This window comes from Pholcus phalangioides, unplaced genomic scaffold (assembly GCF_987345545.1).
Source record: "Pholcus phalangioides strain wild (caught in Gottingen) unplaced genomic scaffold, Ppha-v1.0 ptg000013l_1, whole genome shotgun sequence".
NCBI classification, from domain to species: Eukaryota; Metazoa; Arthropoda; class Arachnida; order Araneae; family Pholcidae; genus Pholcus; species Pholcus phalangioides.
This window is the reverse complement of record NW_028301606.1, coordinates 25,689,477-25,713,327: the sequence shown is the minus strand read 5'-3', so window position 1 is coordinate 25,713,327 and position 23,851 is coordinate 25,689,477. Positions and strand designations below refer to the sequence as shown.

The window sequence follows — 23,851 nt, the reverse complement described above, 5'->3', positions numbered from 1 at the left end:
ATTAGCATGTGTAACGCCTGCCAGCAGTTTTTATATTGAAATATTTTGAAAATATTTTTAGTACAGATAGAACAAAAACTTTAACACAGTTGGACGCAGAAAATTTCGTAGTATTTGGAAATTGAAAAATTGGAAAATGTGTTTTTTGGAAAATTTGCGTGAACAAACCCCCTTAAATGGAATAAAGTTTTATAAATGTGAAGACAGCGGAAAACCATTCAAATCTTCGGTTATCTTGTTTCTAGAACATTCCACTCACAGAACAGTGCAATTCAGAAGGTCATGTTCAGCAGCAAAGAAAATCGCCTCGCAGAACTATCGACGTGTTCAGTGTGCCTTGAGATTCTGACCGATCCGAGGATGTTACCGTGTCAGCATACATTCTGCTTCCAGTGCATCAAGAAACTCGCGAATTCCCACAAGGACTCTTCGAAAGTGCGATGCGCTCAGTGCAGGGCTCAGTACGCCCTACCGAAGGGAGGACCGGCGTCGCTTCCTTCAAACTTATGCATCCAGTCTCTCTTGGAACTCGTACGGCTGGATGTTCCTCCGCTCCAACAGAAACATCAGAAACCTACCTGTGGGATCTGCGACACCGAATGCGACGTCAAATCTTGCAGGCATTGCTCGAAACCGTTCTGCGCCATCTGCGAACAGCGACACCTCCTCCATCTGGAACAACAGCTCAGAGACATGACGGATCAGCTTCTGCTAATGAAAGGAAGAATCCTAAGGAGGATTAAATCTTTCGCGGTAAGTATGAGATCCTACCATTCAATATTATGGTCTAACTCGGTTATAACAACATCAGAGACTCATCGAAATGTTAATTATTATATAACCGTTAACATTTTCAAGAAATTTTATAACGAAAAATATAATCAGGTAAATCAAATACTGAGCATTAAGTTGTTATTTCGTTAATGTGACCATATATAACCGAGTGAAATACAAGAAATTGATATAAATTCGTGACATCGCCGATTCTCACCACAAATATTTTCCAATCGTCAGCGAAATCGCCAAATATCTCTTTTAAATAACACTTGACGAGAAATACAGAGCTACAGCAAGTCTGCAGTGATTTTAAGAAATTTAACATGGGAAAATACATGTTAGACTATTAATACATATTATTTATAGTCATATTAGTCATACTAATTATCATACAATTTAAAAAAATATGCAAATTACCTTCATTCCTGACTCTATTAAAGACTATCAATCAAAATACGCTTCTTTGAAAATAATGGCATTATTAAATTTCCAAAAAAGTTAGGAATATCAAAATTACGAGAAGCCAACAAAAAAAATCGAAGCTTCCAAATGCAATATTCACTGAGATATTTGAATTCAAAAATCTGAAGAAAAGTGGGGGAAAGAACAGCATAAACTAACGAACAACACTTTACCTCATTTATGCTGGGTTTCTTTCTTTCCCTTTTTTCTCCAATTTTTGAAACACTATATCTTAACGAATATTTAACTTAGAAACGCGAAACTTTTTTTGTTGGCCTCAGGAAAGATAGGGCAACAACTTTCTATTTGGATTTTTCAAGACAGGGTGTCGGTATAGAATGTTTACTTTTTTATTTTGATAACTGTACAACCCCTGACGTATCTAAAGTCTACGCGTTATTTGGATACTTTTTACAATTGGAAGTATGCCTCTATGATCAACGGTTCGCCAGTAAACGGCGGCAAGAGGGAATTTAGCAACCACTCTCCCGTATATATCACTACTTTAATATATCATAAAAAATTTCTTTATATTTAATATTTTCAATACATTGCAATGCAAAAATTAATTATAACTACATTTGAAAAAAAAATCCAAAAATTATTTGTTTTATTTTGGAACTTCTTATTGAATTTATTATCCGATACCGCAAAAAAGCATACTCGCTGACATTAGATTTTAAAAAAAAATTAAATTCTTGATTCATTATGAACTTATAATAAACTTGAATAGATGTAGAAAAATATTAGGGGGAAATTCATCAGCAAAATAAAAAGAAAGAACCAAAAAAGTTCATATTAAATCCAGTGAGAGAGAAATGAGCATCTCAGAAATTTTCCAAATTGAAAAAAATAATAAGATTTTTTTGTTGTTTTTGTGACATGTAGGCTGGATTTTCATAATAAATATGAAAAATGAGGATTACGTAGCTCGTTAATTTCCCCATATATCCCACATACCTTTCCCGCAAAATGAATTTTACCGCGTCTTTTCTAATTCCTTTCTCGAAAAAATGTGCCCAGACAAAAAAAAATTAATTAATTAAACGAAAGCATTAAGCATATATATCCCCATTTTTTTTTAAATTCCGCCCATTTTTTTTCCGCCCATAAATTTTATTTCCATTTCTTTGAATTAAAGGATTTGTCAACGGGTAAACATCGCGTTATGCGACACTAGCCACTTACTTCTAGGTGATTGCTCTGTTAGCTTACCATTGCTCTGTTAACAGTTTTTTGTTTCGTTTTTTTACCTTAATAATAATGAAAATAAAAAAATTAAATGCACGTCAAGTTTCTTCGAAAGGATTAAGAGAATCGCGTGGGAATCCGTAGAGAAAAAGGGCGTTAATTATTTACTTTTTTCTGTGGTGTCAATTTTTTTTTAGAATTGTTTGATCTGATTTTGTTAAAATTGTGAATTTCAATTGCGGATTGAATTTAGTGTCATCATATGGTTAGCAGTATCCGAACATTCACTTTTATGAAATCAGAGATTCCTGTTCCACGTATTAACCGTTTGATGGCCAATGTTCGCAATTGGGAACACCGGTTTTAATTATTAGAAAAAAATATATTTTTCTTACATGAAAAATATTACCCCCACACCATCAAAAACACCATCTTAATACCAAACATACCAAATACAGCTCTCATTCATATTTTGTCACCTCTTGTTGCAGGTCAGTACTTTGTACATAAATTTATATGTTACTGATAAAGCACGAAGTTGGCTACTTTGTGAACTGACCGACCCAGATCACACCCAGAAAATAACCGAAAGTCGGGCTTTGGCCGGCCTCTATATATCGATCCCTACGTTTCGCGGTCACTGCCAAGTTGGCGTATTTTTTTTATTTTGTGATAATTATGGCTATTTATAATTAGCCATAGCATTAGCATAGATTTAATTAGATGAATTTAATTTTGAAATAATTATGGTTAGCTATGACAACCCTAACGATCAATCTTCTGAATATCGGTGTTTTAGTGATCCATGAGTAGGGATATATAGGGCTCGACATATGGGGAGGGGGGGGGGGGCAAAGCCCAGCAAAAGCATTGAATTCGGACATTGGCAGGATCAACTGACCGGCCGGTTCACGAAGAGGCCAACTTTTGGCTTTGGACAATAATGTAACTTCAGACACATAGTGTGAATGTTTGTTGTATACTGTACCGTACGTTTTAAAAATTTATTACAGAAAAAAAAAGGAAATTAAAAAATATAAATATTGTTACCATTATGCAAATAGTTCTTATTCATCATTATTATGCTATTTTTCACCAGTAAATAATCATTATCTCATGTAAAAATGAAAATTAACGCATTCCTCTGTAAATATCGCCATTGGCAACAAACTTAGGGAAGTTTGGCGATAGCTCCGATGATTTGGCAACATCATGGCGCCAAGAGATTAGGCTAGATAGTCCGAGCTGGATAATCGAGATTCTACCGTAATAATGAAAAAAAAAATTAAATACATGTCAACACCTTCTTCGAAAAGATTAAGAAAATGTTAATAAGTTCTTTGATTTCTCTAATCATGTGGAAATCTGTAGAAAAGGGAAATTAAATTATTTATTTTTTCCTGTAGTGTTAATTTTTGATTATTTTTTTGAAATTTTTGGATCTGATTTTAGAAAATAATGAATTCCAATTGTGGATCGAAGTTAGTGACATCATATGGCTAACAGTATCCGAACATTCACTGTTGTAGAATCAGAGATTCGTGTATTGGCCATTAGGAACATCGGTTTTACTTTTTTAGAAAAAAAAATTTTTTTCTTCTATAAAATCAAGGGATTTTTTCCCCCCGGAAGTCGGAAAAAGTGTGTTAAAAATATTCAAAACATTTAAATTTTTCAAATGCTCTATTTTTAAGAAAAAAATATGTAATTTAATTTTTTTGTTTAAATTTTAATGTTGCTTCTGTGAACATGGGCAAGTCCAGAAACATACAGGAAATTTTTTTTTCTCGTGAGTTTTATGGTTGATATCTCTAGACTAAAGGATCAGAAGGGAAAATTACGGGGAAAAATCTAAGAAAATCAGTTCACTTCTTAATTTGTCCATTAAAAAGGTTAATGAGATGTAGTTCCTTATGTTATACCTTTAGGAGAGTGCGGGCCACTTTAAAACATATCGCTGCTGCTGAATTAAGTGGGAACGTGCTGCCTGACACAAGCTGTTTTTAAATGTACCATGTGTCACTTGAGTAATCTATAACTATGCCGAGGGTCTCTTAACTGCTTTGGGGTCATTCAAGTATTACGTCAGTATCGGGGGGGGGGGTTAGGATTTGCTGACTTTTGATGGCAAGGGGGGGGGGGGTTGAAAGTTGCTTACATCATCAACCACCCCTTTCTGAAGATGTGAAATATTCTAAGCTGCTGACGAAATTTTGCTGACGGGGGGGGGGGGGGGGGGTGAGAAGGTCAAAAATGGCTGAAAATTTGCTTACGTAATACTTGAATGGTCCCTTATACTGTATCTCATCTCATCTTCAGAATGAATGAATAATATCAGATGAGATGTTAGCACTTGGAATTCTGCATTTTCTGAATTTCTGAAGTCAGATACTTATCCCTGAACGGTCGAGAGGTTTTTTCCACACTTCATTGGTATAGTTCGTACTATGTAGCGCCCCCTCCCCCGCAATGAAGAAGGCCCTTAAATATTTGTCCCTTCACGATTTTTTGTATAGCTCATGAGTTCTGCGACGAAGCCAAATTCACAGTAGGGGGGGGAAGGGGCTTTCTGCTATCGTAAGGAGCCATTTTAACGATGAAGTACCGTTGTTTTCTGATGTAATCCCATGTCGAGGGTGGGCCAAAACGTTGCACATGGAATTGTTAAGTGACCCGCGGCACATTTACGGATCACTTACGTGACCGCAAAAGATAAAGAAACACCGATATCACAAAGATCTTACTTTAGATTTCTACGCTGACTGTTTTAAAATTTGAACTCGCTGTTTTAGACTCCATTAGAAAATAATTTGTTTAATGTCACATATAATTTTTCGGCAACACCTACGACCCTCTCACCTCACACCGGTTGAAAAACACTGGCCTTTATGCAAATAAATAAAATAATAAATAAATAATAACTTATATTTTCCAGGAACTCTGTGATCAAGTGAAAGATAGCGTCCACTTAGAAACCCAGAACAGGGTCAAATTAATTCTGGAAACCGAATCGAAACTGGTGCGAGAAATAGACAAAATATACGTGAAAGGTAAGGTCACCGGGACCGAGACCATGAACAAACTCGAAGCAAACGCCGAGAGAATCAAAGAGCTGTTGGAAGGGGATTTTGAGCCGTCATCAACGAAGACCGCTTCAGAGAAGGTAAAAAAATATATTAATTCTAAGATATAAACAAAAAACATTTTTCGCTTTCTTTGCTAGTTTATTTTTTACGTATATATTCATTTTCTTTTGTAACGTTTTCGAAATTTCCAGCTATTTTTTTACGAGATTATTTTCTCTTAGAACTTGAGTTATCTTTGATCATATGAATCAAACATGAGCCATGAAAACTTTAAGGGTCTTAATTTCAAAGAAGTTATATTAGGTTCATTCAAGTGCGTATGAACAAGAAACGTTAGAAGAAATTTCTCCTCATTAGTTCTGTAAAGAAATTTATAAAACATGAGTAATTTGTTGCTTTCGATATTTTTAAATACATATTTCGAACGATATTATTCGTGAATACAAGATATACTTATAAAAACGGGCTAATTACGTACGGATTTTTGGTGAAATCCTCATCTCCGCCGCTATCGGGACACGAACCTGTGATCTCTTCATTACCCTGCCAACTAAGCTTCTTTCTTTCTTTCAAATCGAGCACAACTCAGGTCTATCACCATCTATGGGCGATTTACTACCTAGTGGGCTGTGCCGGAAGTGTAATTGTGTGTGTGTGTACCTAACAGTCTGAGTGCGTATGTAGTGTTGTGTTTGATTTTTCAGTGCAGCCATCTATATTGCCAACTAAGCTATAGTGATCGGTGGAATAACTCTTTTTTGGAGACTTTATATATGCTGAATACCGTGCGATGGCCGTTGCTCCAAAGAGGAAGTGACCTAACTGTCGCTATAGCTTAATTAGCAGAGTTCTCTACCGGTAATCGAGTCGAGAGACCCGGGTTCGAGTCTCGGTACCGGCAGAAACGAATTTTTTTCCAATAATCAATATATCAACGTAATTATAACCAACCCTAAAATCATACCTACAAAAAGTTTTTCCTTTCGGGAATATGTAAAACTAAACAAGTTTCATTGCCGTACGACAAATATTGACAGAGATATCAAATTTTAAAGTTTCAGAGGGGATTCGTTCATAAATTGAACAGCAAATTTCTATAAATAGATTCATTTCAGTGTATGAAACACAACATTCGAGTTAAATTAGTATAATATTAAATATTTCAATCAAAGATCGCGTTACGATACGCGTTACGTATCCCAAGGTAGCGGCTTCCTGTGGTAGAATCAGGCTAGTTGTGCACAAACCCGCAACACATGAGAAATAAAGTCTCTCACCCTATGAATAGTGGGGAGGCCAAAACCTGGCAATCAGGCCATCAATGGGCCCTATTTGCCGTGAGTTTAGGATAAAAAATATCATATTATCTTTCAAACCATTTTCTTACCTTAGTGATGAAAGGAAAGGAACAATGAACTGAAGGTACGTCCACATTCAGCAACAAGTTGAGCAAAAAATCACGCAACACGTGCTGCGGGACTTTTTGTATAAGCGTCGACGTGTTTTGCGACTTGTTGCTCAACTTTTCAAAGTTGCAGAACACGTCCACACTCATACACAAAGTTTGTTTCTCAACTTGTTGCTGAGTGTGGACGTACCCTAAGAGGGTGAAACAAATGGAAAAATGAAAAAGTTTAAGATCAGTAGTGTATTTACGGGTGGGGGGGGGTAGGCCTAGCGAGCTATAGCCCAGGGCGGCAAGTTCAGAGAAGCAGCAAATTTGAAAAATGAGTGGCCAAAAAAAAATTATTATAATTTGAGAAGGGAGAAAAAATTTGTATATAACACTAAATAAATCCGCCTCTGCCGAAACAGTAAGGGACTAGGTAAGTAAGTGATCATAAGAATGACCAAGAGAGTTTTCAAACACATGAGTGAGCAAAAGAGTGATTTCGAACGTGAACAAGTATGTGAATGACTAAAAGTTAGTTACCCCTACAGTGTGAGGGACCAGGTCAGTGAATGACGTAGAGCATGTGAATGACCAAAACAGCGCGCAAGCGTATGAATGACCAAAACAGTGTAAAAGTATGTGAATGACTTAAAGGGTGACTTCGACAGTGAGAGATCATGGGAGCAGTGCCTTGGTGATTTTTTCCGTAAAATTAACATCACGTAGGCCCCGGGTGTACTTTCAGGAGGTGGGGGAGAGGAGGCCAGGCACAGGGTGGCGAATTCGTGGAAAGAGTAGTCAAGAAAATTAGACTATAATGGGAGAAGGGTGCCAAAACTATAAATCCTCATCTACCTAAGATGTTTTTAGCCGATATAAATTGATGATATAAATTGTCATCACCCTTATTCTCTTATACCAACCATGGCTTCAATGCATTTACTGGCATTGCATGAAATGCAATACTGCATTTAATTGGCAGAGCAATGATGAAGGGGGTATGAGCTGTTAAAGTCTCATCTACGGCACCCCGATATACGAATGAAGGTTCAAAGATTAGCGATTTTTAATAGTTTTAAAAATGAAGATACGCATTTATGTAACTCTGGGGCGAAGGGGTTATGCATGGGTCTCGCAGACCCAACACGTGCACTCGAGGGTTAAAAGAAGAAAATTGCGGCAAACACCGATTAGATATCGTTCATAGAAATTAGTACGACGTGCACGTGCAGTTAAAATCATAATCAGAAAAAATTCATATTTTGTACAATAATAATCACAAATTCCACAGAGAGAGAGTAAATACACTATTCTAAAAAATGCAAACACAAAAATTTTCAAATCTTATGATAAAAACTGATTTCCAACTTTATGAGCTAGCGCCATCTTAACGTCAGAAAAAAACTCATACATCTCATGCATTTCATATAATCTCAGCAAATTCATGAGTAAAAATATTCACAGCCAAAAGCCACGAAACTAATAGATTCCAAAAGAAATCTTTGATCAAATATTCCAAATATAAAAAAAAAGGCACGTATTAAAAAAATTTTCGAGATCGATCCCCCCCTTGATCCAGGTAATAAATAAATGATAACCAGTACCAGGATAAACAAAACATTACAGTATCCAATGTCAACAAGACCGGGAGGGAGAATAAATACATACATAGAAGGTCTTGAATAATTAATAAAGAAACGAAAAAGAGATTCCATTTCTTATATATATATATATAGGTTTCTCGGTCTCTCTCTCTCTCTCTCTCTTATTATCGTACAAACAAATATATATGTATGTATTTCCAATCATACGTGTAGCTGTTACGACATCACAAAAGCGACACGTTTCCAAATCTAATATACATATGTATATTTCGTACAAAGGATAATAAACTCCGCATTTTTTTTTATTATTTGCTCCATTGAATCATTCCCCTTGAGACACTGGCGTATTTTTTCCCCTATTGATTAAATAACTCAAGACATTCATGAAAAATGTATGAAACGGAAGAATGTTTTAAAATCAAACGATAGATTTAGAGAAAGATTCGTCTCGGATTGTAACGTCCCTTTAATATAAGAGCAAAAAAAAAAAAAAGACTCGAGACTGAGTAAACATCTCAATCTTTACTCTTTTAGTGTTTCTCATTTTGGTTTTATTTTTCTTACGTTTTCTTTCGGATGAGATGTTAAAACTTGAAAAGCAAACAGTTCCCTCGTTTTAAGACGATTTAAAATACTTCTTTTTTTTTTATTACTATTATTATTATTATCGATCCGGCGAACACTGTGTTTGAAATGTTTTAAGTAAATAATGTCGTCCATTATCGTTTTTCCTTTGATCCGTGATTTTGATTTATCCATCTTTGATCATGAATGATTGATTGTGATCTCAGAGGCGGGTCGAGAAAAAAAAATCTTTACTCGTGCGGTATCTATTTTGGCTTTTTTCAACCACACCGACCACGTTTTTTTGGTCAACAAAGCTTTTTTATTTGTCTTTTCAAACGGATTTCGAGCCTCTCTTAGAGCGGTGACAACGTGCGGCCCCACGGCTCAAGAGCCTCTGATATTGTGATCTTATAAAAATTTTATCTTCACCTATACACCACTTACCCATTAGTAATGGAAGTCACGGCTGAAATTGTACTTAGAAGAAGAATAAAAGCAGAGGTAATCGAATTCAGGTTTCTTTTAGCGGTTTCTAAAATTTCCCTGATCCGCATTTTAACTGCCACATTGAAAATCACTAAACCATGCAGAAATTGCCACCTATTTTCAAGAAGAAGTTTCTTTTCTGATTGTGAGCTGATAAATGCTGTCCCCCACATCACAAAATAATAATAATAATAAACAAGGAAGAGAGGAATATATTTCATTATATTTTGCATATTTCAGCACAACAATGAATAGGGATTTCCCTATCCAAGCCCACCTGGCATATTGTTTCATTTCCCACAATCGGCAATTTTTCGACAATATGGGCAAGGTAATAATTGACGATTTTTCGTTGATATTAGTAACAATTGACAATTTCACTTTTCTCTGGGATCGTTTCTGGCAATGATCGACAATTTTTCGGAGGCATTAGCAACAGTTGGCAATTTTATTTGGGTGCCTTTGACATCGTTTTTAGTAATGATTAGTGATTTTTCGGTGATATTAACAACAATTTGTAGTTTCATATGTGTGCTTTTGGAATCATTTTGGACAATGATTTGAGATTTTCCGTTATTTATTCGAGAAAATATGGTCAGCTTTTAGGTTTTTACAGCATCTTTTAAGTTCTTTTAGGGTATAAATGAATTTTTTGTGAAGCATATTTTGTCGGTTTTTAGGTCATAAAAATCCTAACCATAATCATTATTATAATTTTGAAGAGTAATTTTGCAAACTTCTGCTTTAAAAAAAAAGCGAATTTTGTGAATGAAGTGAAATATATTGACTTGGTTGTATCATTGTTGGCAATCTGACCTCATTTGAAATCAAAAGAAGTTGCTTACGCTCAACTGGCATTCATTCTAGAAAATTAAAAAATATTGCCAATAAATATGGTTAGCAGGCATCATACGAAGGTATGAGCGAGAGAGAGACTATATTAACTCCAACTCTTTACTACAGTAACGAAAATAGCAAAAATTTTCAAAATGTGGTGGAAATAGTGATAGGAGTGAAACAAATTATTTTACACATTGGGAAAAAAAATTTTTTTGGCTACTTCTTCGGAGGTTTAGCAATATGACAGGACAAATATTATCATTTTTTTCGATGAAAAAAGACAATATTTTGTTATTCATGGGCTTCATGGTCCAGTGCGAAACAACATCGAAAGAATATTCCAACATGTTTTCATGTTCGAAAATATTTTATTAGTTTTCTATAACCTTTATATATATTCTTCGACATACGGTAGTAATATGAGAAGCGTGAATTTTTTATTTTATTTTTTACGGATTTATGAATAACAAAGGCAGATTCTGCATTATAATGACGTGGAAAAGCCTCGCATGCGTTCGGGTTGTTATTCTGCTCGTTCAAAAAGTAGTGAACTGAACTAACAAGTTCGAGTTTTCTCGTGATTTCGACTAGAAAAATTGATTTTTGACTTTAAGATAACATTTCAGTTGATAAATGCGAGAATTTTATGCGATTCTGAAGACGCCGTCTCTTAAAAACGTATAAAAATTATAAAGTTTTTTTATTTTCATCTTCATAGTTTAACAAGGTTTGACGTCTCTTCAGTTCGCACAAAGCAATAAATATTTTTCTTAAACTACTGCCTATAGGGTATGGGAGTTCCGGGAAATTCTTATATTTCAAAATTTAGGCTTGATAATGTTAGAGTGGAATAAAATGAAATTATGCTTGTAAAGTTTGAATATTTGTTTGAATTTAATTTTTCTGATTAAATTATCGATATTATATTATTATTAGGGAGCAGATTGTATGCACTAAAAAGTGACGAAATATGCTTTAAAAATATGCAAATATTCATTTAAAAATTCTCAGATATGCACTTAAAAATGCGAAGATGTGCATTAAAAACGGAATAAAAAACAAGTAAAAAAATTCCGAAATATATACAATAAATGAGAAAATATTCATTGAAAAATTACCTTCAAAAAAGTATATACGTTTTGAAAATCCGTTTTTTCCATTCCTTAGTGCATATTCATTTACAAAAACATATGCCCATATACGTATATACTACTGCTACTAAACCCGACATGCACCTCGCCCATATTCCTCTGCGGAACTTCTAACCAATTGGTGCATGTGCGTATATACGTGTAGTGAACCTTCCATAAAATTTGTCTCTGTGTATTGCTTGTTATTTGTAGTGCTGCCATCTTCCATCAATTTTTCTAACTATGCGGGAAGTATAGTGATTGAATAATTGTACTGTTGTAGACCTGTTGCTCTCTGTGGAGACTTTTTAACGGGGAGATCGGATCGCATTCGCTCCTCAAAATTGGAAATTACAGAAAACCAACTTCAGCCGACCACCACTTCGGACGCATGTATATACAGTAAAATCTCTCTTTTGCGGACACCGACGGGACAAAAAACTTCGTCCTTAAAAGAGGTGTGACCGTTAATCTGGGGTTTAAAATGTATACTTTTATTATACAAGGGGGAAATTATATTATTTGACCGTAGAAGAAGGTTGATCGTATCTGAGAGGTGTCCGTTAAGAGGGGTTTTACTGTAATGCATATTCAAATAATTCGTACATATTTTAATTTTGGCATTTTTAATTTCTAGTTTGTTGTACAAGCTCAGTAACGAAAATTCCAGTAGCAAAAGAATTTCAAAACAATTTCTAAAAAAAAATTGATCACTTTTGACATGTCTCTAGAAATAGCCTTACATTAGAACGGTTTGATATTTGGAAAATAAATTGCTACAAACATTCCTATTAATTCACTAAATCCCAACCGCGGGAAAGAAAACCCGATGTAGAGAAAATATTATGAGCAACATTTATTTTGAAAAATTATTTTAAAAAAATGTGAGTTTGACCTTTAAATAAATTAAATTAAATTAATTAAGATTAAATAATACGCACATATTCTGTAAATTCCTTGATTTTACGCATTTTTATGCATTAATGATTAAAAAGACCTAAATATGCAAATACATTTGCATATATAATCCGGGTTCTAATTATTACAATATTTTTAAAACCTAAATTACATTTTTATAGGAAATATAATGAATAAGAAATATCAAAATATGAAGGAAATTTATTTATATGATAAAGGAAAGTACTGTTTTGACAAATAAACGATAATTCGCATTTAAGTACCCATTACTTTTTCCCTTTTTCTCAATATCGTAAAAATTTTCGCAATTTTAATTCCAACTGCTCTGTTAATGTTCGGAAAATAATATAAAATATTTTCTTCGAATTTTCTTGAAAACTTTAAGAAAAATTGCTATTTATAAAAAAAAAAAAGCACTATATAAATAGATTTTTAAAGCGGGGGAAAAAGAAAAAATTAGTTTTCTTATCATACCTGTGACTCAAGTTAATAATCTTTCTGAATCCTATTATACAGAGAGATCCGAAAGCACTTAGGAAGAAGTAATAGTAATGACAAAATAAATCTTTTATTTCTGAAAGATGTCGACACGTTCTGAATTCATGGAAATCAACGGAGACAGAAAATAATAATGAAAGAAAAAATGAATGCAATTATGATATTTGATTTGATGGTATGAAATTATTTTTAATGATCTCATTACCTATGACAGCGACATCCATCGTACTTCGATGAAATGCATCGCTTTAGTGAAACGTACAGATTCCAGGCTAATTGGGACACTAAAACTTCCCGGTATATCTATACTATTCATGTAATTGGGTTTAAATATATTTCTCCTGCAGGTCTGAAACATAATTAATACGTATAATCCGAAAGAAGATTCGTTTTTATTTTTTGGGTCTAATCCGTTTAATTTAGTAAGAAAAAAGTAAAATACATAAATCACATAACTTGTTTTCTACGTATTTTTTGAGCATGAATATCAAATTTAAAATAACTACTTCAAGTAAATTTAACGTCTTACTTGAATTTCAAAATTATTGTTTTTAAAAAGTGGAAGAATTATAGTGTCGTATGTACATTGATCTAAGTTTTTATTTTTTTGCTATAAAATGTTGTTTTGAGTCAAAAACTTTGCAACATTTTAATCATTTACTTAATAGTAGAGAACTATGTTAAATTATTTAATTTATATATATACCATTTCTTTTGATAATAATCTCCGAGTGCTTACTTGTCAGATTCGCCTTTATGGCCGGACTCAAGGCCCAGAAATTTAGTTTCGTTCCTTCGCTGTAGAACCCTGCGATATTCTTGTATTATAAGCAAAATATTTCAAACCATATGGTTTCTTTTCTGAAGAGCAATGACCAGCCTACTTCTACTGAGCCGTAAATTCACCTCATAAATATTCCTCTGAGAAATTTCCAACGAATTGACGCACGCCTTAAAGTGTTGTGTGTGTATGTGAGTGCTTGAACGTTTTTACGATATCGGAGTTGAATGTGTTTCTATAACTCTGAACTCGAGAACTGCTTTCATCTGTATTTCGTATCAGAAGTGAAAGTCGCATGTTCCTGAATTTCCATGTTATCTACGTATCGTGTGAGGATTACATTCCCCTTTCATCAATATGTTTGATGTTAGAATCATAGCTTCGTTAATAGATGCACTACCTTCGGGCTCATCAGAAGTGACTAGGAATATAACCAGGGATGATTACCCTGGTGACTTCTACAGGGCCTTACAGAGAGACAAAGCATCTTATTTCGTCAGTGTAATATGCCAGTATTTTCATGACTACTAAACCACACATGCACCTCGTCCATATTCTTCTGCGGAACTTCTAGCGAATTGGTACATGTTGGAATGTGCGTGTGAGTTTTGTGAACCTCGCGTGTAGTTGGCTGCAGCGATTGGCTATAGCGGTAATACTAATGTCGCATTTCTCTCAAAGATGGTGTATAAGTCAGCGTTTCTTAATCTATAGTCCGCGAACCGGGATTGGTCCTCACAGATGGAAGGTGAATAGAAGAAGGTGGAATGAAAGAATGAATAGATGGTTCGCAGGTTGATTTAAAAATGTACTGTATATACTCATGTATAAGCCGAGTAGGTTGTTGAAAAATTCGTATACTTTTTTTTGTGCTGTAATATTTTGTGTGTATGAGATTCTGTGTATGTACATATGATTGTGTATGATGAAGTTTTCTCCGACACGGTCTCGACCATTCACGCGGGCAATCACTAAAATTGGCTAAAGCCGACAGAGCCTAGGCCTTGTTCGGTTTGAAAGAAAGCACTATATAACAAGCACGGCAGAAAAAAACTTCACGTGAGGTTTACAACTCATGCACGCACATTTTCCCTTTCTCCCGAGAATATATATAAAAAATTTTGACTCACACGATTGAAATAAGCCCGAATTTTTATAGACCAAACATTAAAATAATAACTAATGCAATGAAATGTGAAAACATTCCTCACGAGATAAAATTCAAGTAAACAGTCGGAAAGGAAAAGAAAAATCCAACTTTTTAGTTCTTCGGAAATCTTCTTTGTAGTTAAAAGCCATTACTTTCAGCATAATCTTTGGGATCTAACGCATATTTCGAAGAAAACAAATCCCTTGTTCTGTCTTTATACATTTATTCACGAATTCCAAGTTTTCCGTAATTGGCTTGTAAAGAGAGAGAAGGGAACAATATGTCCACATCATATCCATACACCTTTATTCGAAAACAAAATAATACATACATAAAAATTAGTAACGTCTGGATGCCTCCTGGAAAATGGATTCTCATTGGTAGTAAACAACGACTTTTCCCATTGATTTTTAGTTCCGGAAAATACCCAGGGTAAAGAGCTACTGGGATAGAAAGAAAGAAAAAAATTCATTCCCTTTTGTGTCTAATCCGTTTTACCTGAAAGAGAGGAAATTCGCTTTCGCTTAAGAGAACTCTTCCCAAAATTGGTAGATGTATCCTGTAATAGAAACGGAAAAGCTCATTCCTTTGACAAAAAAAAAGGAATGATAAAAAATATATATATGTGTGTGTATCCTTTATGGAGAAGTCGAAGTTTCGGATACATTGTGAATTCACATTTCCGAATCACGCAAGTTCGAATTTCTCTTATATAGAAGTATGGCATATTCTCTAAGGCAGAGGTCTTCAATATTTCAGACACGGCGGGCCAAATTGAAACTTCCCACGAATCCCATGGGCTACCAACTCATGTAATTTGGTGACATCTTAATAGAAGAATCAATCGGAGCCCCCCCCCCCCCCCCCCGAGTTAAATAGGGACGAAGATAATTTAATAAGATTTTTATTTATTCTGAAATTATTTATTTTTACTAATTATCAGTTTCGATTAATTCTGGAATAATTTTTGTTTTCACTCATTATAAAAAAAGTTTTTGATTAAATGCTGATTAAATTGATTTATTCTGAGATTAATTTTAATTTGAAATCACTTTGAATGATTCTGAAGTGAAAATTATGTAATTTCTCTTTTATTTATCGTGAAATAATTTCTATCACAAATCACGAAATTATTTTTCGAGTTGATTTATAAGTTTTTTTTCATTAATTTCGAATTTATTTGTTTCAAAAATTCTGAATTTTCATCAATTCTGAAATCATTTCTTTCAGTAATTCTGAATTTTACACAATTTATTCCAGAATTATTTCTTTTATTTATTCAAGAAAATTATTTCTTTTATTTATTTTAGAATTCTTTCTTTCATCAATTCCGAAATCAGTTCTTTCATCAATTCTAGAATTAATCATTTTTAAATGTTTTCAACCATTTTCTGAAAATGATCGGTGTGACACGACAAAAATCTCTGAGGGCCAAATGTGGCCCACAGGCCATGCATTGAAGGCCCCTGTTCTAAGGTATACTCGACTACGTGAATGCGGAATATATATAGATGCAACCACTATGTCGGCCATTTCAACCCTTAAATACATAGCTTTGCATACGTGCAAATGGTCCTTTTTACGTTCATTACCACAACCAGTTTGCAGATAAAGATTCAGAATCTCCTTTGCACTTAAAATGACGCTATATTCTTTCCATTTTATACTCTGAATTTGCTGGTAGATGTCCCAGTTAACGGCAACCTCAGTTTTTTGCGCAGCATGTGTGGCTGTGATTTCACTAATTCATTAAAGTGTATGTTTTGTTTGCATTTCTTTCTTTTTTTACATTGAAGTTTGCAACCAGTTTTTTTTTTACACTAAAAATGTGGTTATACACACATTCGGATAGCAATATAACTTCAATACATTTATTTTATGCTCAAATTTTTCAAGCTCTGTACGTCCTTTTTGAGGCCCTGTGCAAGCAGTACAATTCAAAATAAATGTTTTAAAATTGTTTTTTCCGGCTTTTAACTCATTAACGCCGGTTAGTAAGAAAATTTACCGTTCTAAATTTTAAGTATTTTCTTTGCCAATAAATGGTGGAAGTGGTTAGACTCATTATTTTTTGTTTTTAAATAAATCAAAGTCGTCGTCAACGTGTCATAATTATGAAAAAATTATCAGCTTGAAAAAAAAGATTTAGCATCTAAACGTTAAAACTTAACATTTCCTGTTATGACAATAATCAATAATAAATTGGTATTACATTTATTCTTCCGAATACAGAAATTATAATACAATAATTAGAAGAGAAAGAAAGTGTTATGTAATGATTATCTTCATTCGCAAATAATAAAGTGAAATCCGAAAATGAACTGATTATATTCCAGAGTTAATGAGGTGTTCACTAATTGGTGATGAAAGACTCATTTGTTTTAAACATTCCGAAATCATTTTTTAATGATTTCTTTCACATTAATTGCATGCACAGTTGTGTAATTAATTTAGGACCCTATTACGCGAAAATTGGAAATAATTCAATTCGAAATCTTGTAAAAAAAAAAATTCTAATCGGAAAATCGTTAATATATTTGCTTTTATATATATGTATAAATATTAAAAGCAAATATTTTAACGATTTTCCGATTAGAATTTTTTTTTTTACAAGATTCCGAATTGAATTATTTCCAATATATATATACACTGCTCAAAACAATTAGGGGAGCACATGGTTGTAACAAAATTACGCAAAGATGTGTACCGATAAGTAACATAAAATGAATCATCCATAATTTAAAGCCTAGCAGGAAACGGAAGAAGAAAACTTCATATGCGAATCAAAGTTCATGACGTCAAAAACCAGAAAAAGGAGATAAGGGCAGAAATCGGGATGTTGCAAAAACGTGTGTTTCACTGCCGTAACTGTGAAATTCGATTGCGCAGTATTTTTTTTTGAGACAAGGTGACTTGAGGATGTCTCAACAACGTGATTTACCGGAATCCATGGCATGGCGTGTTATAGGCAGACTGGAATCCGGGCAAACACAACGTAGTGTCGCGGACGCTGTTGGAGTCGCCAGAAGTGTTGTTGCAAGGCTGTGGAATCGATTCCAAGAAACAGGAAATGTTAGACGTCGACCAGGGCAAGGTCGGCCACGCGCCACTACAGCAACTGATGACCGGTATGTACGGTTAACAGCCCGTCGAAACAGAACAGAGAATGCTACGCAGCTGCAAAGACGGTTGCTCTTGGCAACAGGACGAAGGGTGTCCAGCCAAACAGTACGTAATCGGCTTCATGAGGGAGGGCTCTATGCACGTTGGCCAATGGTCTGCATTCCGTTGACCCCACGCCACCGTGCGGCCCGAAGAAGATGGGCTGCTGAACATCGAGATTGGGAGCAACATGATTGGAGCCAAGTGATGTTTACAGACGAGTCCCGATTCAGTCTGGAGCGTGACATCCGACGTGTTCTGGTATGGAGGGACAGGGGCACTCGAAATAACCCCGCATTCGTTCGTGAAAGGTCACAATACAGACGAGCTGGTTGGATGGTATGGGGGTGGAATCAGTATAGGCGGACGTACGGACCTGCATATCATTCGGAATGGCACTTTGACGGCCCGAAGGTATGCAGACGAGATACTGCGACCTCATGTCATCCCTTACGCTGGAGCCATTGGAGATTCCTTTGTTTTCCAGGATGATAATGCCCGACCGCATAGAGCTCGTCTGGTGGAGAACATGCTTGAAGCTGAAACAATACAGCGTATGGAATGGCCAGCGTGCTCTCCTGACCGGACGACGCATTGCTGCGCGACCAAGGCCGCCTATTACTGTCCGAGACTTGGCACTTCTTGAGGAGTGGAACAGGATTCCCCAAAGTCTGATCGATAACCTCATCGCATCCATGGCAAACAGGTGTGCAGCAGCCTTAGCTGTTCGAGGAGACCACACGCCCTATTAAAACTCATGCATCATGTCTAAACAGTACTTTTTTTTATCGTTTACATGTAACCAAATTGTTGCCTTAAATCATCTTTTCATGTTTTTTCCATATTTTCAAAGAATTAAATCTTAATTCCAAATTTTTTTACGTCTTTTTTCTGTATTGCGCATTGATACGCGTGTACTATCCATTGTATGCCAATACGTGGCTGTCTCGCACGGTTTTCTTCACTTTTTTGCTTACTCCCCTAATTGTTTTGAGCAGTGTATATATAATTTTTTTCTTTTTTGCAAAAATATTGTACGTGTCCCTCAAAGTTTCGTAAAATTGCATAAACTCATTACAAAAAAAAACAAATAGGTCTTGACAATACCTTCTATACATACTAATGTAATCCTCAGCCACATCGTTGGGCATTTTGCCTGTTGTGGCGTTGTATTTGTGTTTGTATCTAGGTGGTGTTGGTCTTGATAAAACAATTAAGTCGTTGCATAGAATAACTCAAAAATTATTTTTTTGAATACTCAAATTTTTTGTAAAAAAGATGTTTAATTTTTTTGAGTGAAAAGAATGCTATGCTCAAATGATAATTAATTTCCATCCAAGTACGTGTAGGCATGACACACTGTAGAGGCTCTGATTCGTTTTTGATAATTTTCAATAAACTGTAGGTTATAAGGTCCTGATAAATTACAGGAAAAAACCTTCTTGAGCTTTTCTAACGATAATTGCTGATTCCTTTGCTAAAGATTTGCTTATTTCTTAATAATGAATTTCTGAATTTAAACAGATTTGAATTTTAATTTTCATATTAAAATTCAGATCAGAACTTACGGCCAAAAATAATAATATATCCACGGAAATAATAATATCCACCATATTTATACCTGTTCGCCGCCTGGCAGTCGAGGTGTTAGCATGCTAGCCTTTGGCTAAGCTGGTCTGGGTTCGAATCTTGGTTCTCGTGCTACTAACACTAACAAATTCTCTTGGGAATACGTAAGGATCGCGTTATATTAAATATACATTCCGGACCCTGCTTAGCGATCACGAACACTATATTCATCATTCATTCCATTGGATTATAACTACTGTACGGTACGGACACAAACATTTTTTGTTTGAATGTGTTCCTCCTCCCATAATATTCCTTGTTTTTATTTTAAATTCGGCCCATAAGGGTGTCATAAATGTCATTTGGTTCAAAGGTGACAAACAGAAATCACGCCGAGCCGAATCCGCTGAAGCTATAGGTATCAAATTTGGTTCAGTAGTTTTAGTTTATAATTTAGAGACTCGCTACGATGTGATTTTTCAAAATTCATTCCCTAAGGGGTCATTCAAATATTACGTCAGCACCGAGGGGGGGTTTCCGATTTGATGACGGGGGGGGGGGGGTCTGGATAAGGCTTACGTCATAAACCACCCTTTATAAAAAATATGAAATATTCGTAATGGCATCCTGAACTGTGTGGTTTGTGGGCACCTGAACTAACAATCTCCCTATTGATAAAAGTCTCCTAGAGAGCCACTTTAGTAATCTCTAAATGTTTCGTGACTCCTTGAAGTGATCTAGAAATGTGTTTGGGAGCCGCTTAAGTGCTCTCGAACGCTGCCACGCTTCATTCAAATGATCCGTAATTATGCCACGGATCACTTAAGTAATCTGGGGATGTGCCGGGGGTAACTTGAGTGATGTAGAGCCGCACTAGGAGTCGCTTAAGTGTTCTAAAACTGCGCCAACTGTCACTCAAGAGATTTCTAAATGTGCCACGGATCACTTAAGTGTTCTGGAACTGTGTCGTGGGTCACTTAAGTGATCTGTGAATGTGCCACAGGCCTTCTTGTGTGATCTGAAAATGTGCCACGGGCCGCCTAAATGCTCTGGAATTGTGTCATAGGTCACCTAAGCGATCTGTAAATGTGCCGCTTAGTTCATTTCTACGAAATTTGGTTTGAGGGTTTAGACCACATCAGATAACCCCCGGGCCACATTTGCGGGTCGAGTGTTTACCATACATGGCTTGGAGAGTGGATCACAATGAATTTTTGAAAAGGAAATTTTGAGTTCTTAGCCTTCGAATAGTATTGAAATTAACAGAAATTATTATAACATACAAAGGTATTTTCTTCCGCAATTTAGGTTTTGAAAATATAATTATTTTGCATTTAAAAAAATTATTTTTTGATCGTTAGGGGAGGGGGGAACATATACATTTGATCATTTTTGTCGCACCATGATCATTGGGGAACATATGCAGTCTTTGATCCCATCAATATGTGATAGGGGGGTCAGAGATGACGAGATTTTGCTGACGGGGGGAGGGGTCAGAGTTTTGCTATCAATGGGGGGAGGCGAGGGGGTGGAAAATGGTTGAAAAATTTCTGACGTAATACTTGAACGGCCCCTAAGGGGGTCATAAGGCGGTTCGAAGATTATATGCGGCAATCAAAGCCGAGTCGAAAGCGTTAAGCTATAAAGATTAAATTTTTTCACTATTATATTTTATGATATAGATACGCAATAAGACGGGATTTCTGAATATTCAACCCTCAAGGAGGCCATGAAGCCTTCAAATGTTATATGGGGGAATCATGATCGAGTAATTTTCAGATTATCAAATCCATGCGAGAAAAGCCGCGAGTAACAGCTAATGTAAAATAAACAAAACATTAAATAAAAAATATATGGTGGAAAAAAAAACTCGCACATACAATGGACAGCACAAGCAAGAGCAAATTTTCTGAATTAAAAAATATATATACATAATTAAAGTGGCAAAGCTTTAGTGTAAAATTTTAATGCTCCTCCTAAAGTTCAAAATAGGAGTCTCTACATCGTCTATTGAAATTAAAAATTGGAATAATGCTTCTTTAAATGCAGCGTGTGTGGGGCCTATTCTGTATTTCTTATGGTAAACAATTAAATAATTTAAATAATAAATAAATAATAATTAATAAGCTAAACAATAAAAATGTTCACGAAAAATTTCTTTCCTAAAAGTAGGAATATGGTGAATTATATCAGGTCTTCTTTGGAGTATATATTGTCTTTAAAATAGCGTAAGTCTTTATTGCGGTTTAAGAAAACAATAATACACACACACGGAAAAGACCATTAGAGTGCAAAGAAAGTAGATTTCTAAAAATTGTACAACAATGAAAATGACCCCCCCACAACCAAATCAAAAGTATGAAAACTCGTTTTTGAAGTGAAAATGAAGGTGATAAATTAGTTTTATATTCGCCACCCCACACACACATATAATTGTACCGTAATTTATAAGTGAATAAAACCATGCATAGTACAGGTCTTTTAAAAAATTAGAGGAAACTTTCTTACTTATACAATAAAAATATATAAATTTTTTATTGTATAAATAATTCTCTCTAATTCTCTAATAGAGTTGTTAGTAAATTCTAACACAATTAACAAGTTTAAAAAGAAATAGGATAAGTATGTTGGGGTAAATCGAGAAGCTATACATACTAAGAATAAGACAACCATAAGTATTCTTTATGGGCATTGTATAATATTTTATCATGTACATATACTGTTTCTAGTTTTTGTAATTGCTTTTTTATCAATTAGGGTTGCTATAATTTTGAAGTATATGGCATCTATATATATGTTATGGGCATCTTTTTATCAGCCACCTCGTAGAGCATTTTGCATATTGTGGCGTTGTTTTAATATTGTGGCGATTCCCGTATCCATACCCAGGAAATCCACGGGAAAAAATGCAATCCGGAAACTAACTTTAGTGAAGCACAGATTTACTTTTCAAATAGCGTCTTACATGTTGACAAATTTCACTAACTTTATTTCCAGACATAAGAGAATTTTGTGAAAAGAGGTATCGGAAAGAGTACAAGCAACGAAAATTTGCCTTACAAATTGATCTTAAGTTGAGAGAAAACAAAATGTTTCGAATAAAATAACAAACAAAAAATAGATAAAATAAACAAGTACAAAATTGAATTCAACATTTTCAACAAAACAAACTCGAGTAAATCAGAAAACCTCTCTCTACACCTAACATAGAAACGCAATGAAATCTCGTTACAACTTATTTCCGTATTCCTTATGTATGAGAAGCGAAATTTCTTCACGTGTATGTAGAGCAGTCCAGAATAATTCAATACAACCCAAAGAGCGTTAAAAAAGGTAAATATTCACGAAGATCAGAATTCGATATTTTTCACTATTGGCTAAACGTGTTAAAATCTACGGCCAACTGCGCGTGAGAATTACCTAATATTGATCCGGCTTTTCTGGACTGTTCTAAATATAGATGCGTTTTACATTTGAGAAACTCCGAAGGAATAGAATTTACATGTAAAAGATTTACGAGGGTATTTCTTCGAGGTGGTTGTCTTTGTTCTTCCCGTAACAAAAGGAAAATTTTCCAAAAGTGAATTTGTTGTTTCACGTTTATATTATTATTTATCATCGAATATCATTTCTACGTTTGAATTTTCTCATCCAATTCGTTCTGTTGTTGGAAATTCTTCGCATAGGTGTATTTCCTTTCAATTCCCTTTTCTTTTAGATTTTCCGATGTCGGAATAATGATAACAATAGTAATGACAAATCTCGTTGGATTACAGGACGATATTTTTAAATCTTTTGAAAGCAGGTAATTGGCTTTCAGAGGTTCATTACGGAATACTATAGTCGGTAAAGAGCGAGACATATCAAATGAAATATCGTCAGAGATGGGGTCTCATTAAGGAGTCTCTTATGACTGTGATTATAGTTGAGTAATCAATTTAAATATCAGGTAGGATTTCGGGAATGGAGAATGACCGCAGTGTGTAGTGATTCTCCGCTTTGAGATTTTGCTCAGTTTTCTTTGATTGATGTGAAACGAGGGATTGTTATTTGTCTAAGTTCTGAATAATAAGCTTTATTATTCAGAACTTAGACAGTTCTAATACTAAGCTTTATTTATATATTGATCAAATGAAGCGCGTTCCAAGTAGATTTATTAACTCTTTAAGCGATTTTTAAAATTTCCCTGATCCACATTATAATAATTGCCACGGTGGAAATCACTAAAACTTTTTAA

The 23,851-nt window shown here is 34.8% G+C and overlaps 1 protein-coding gene across 1 annotated transcript in view; it reads left to right on the top strand.

Moving 5' to 3' along the window:
- Nucleotides 1–253: 253 nt before the first annotated feature.
- Nucleotides 254–23,851, top strand: part of LOC149078858 (uncharacterized) — a 52,219-nt gene continuing 28,621 nt past the window's right edge. The window contains exons 1-2 of the mRNA XM_089240459.1: nt 254–753; nt 5,366–5,593. Coding sequence (XP_089096585.1) covers nt 283–753; nt 5,366–5,593 — 699 coding nt within the window. The 5' untranslated portion in view covers nt 254–282. The remainder of the gene's footprint in view (nt 754–5,365; nt 5,594–23,851) is intronic.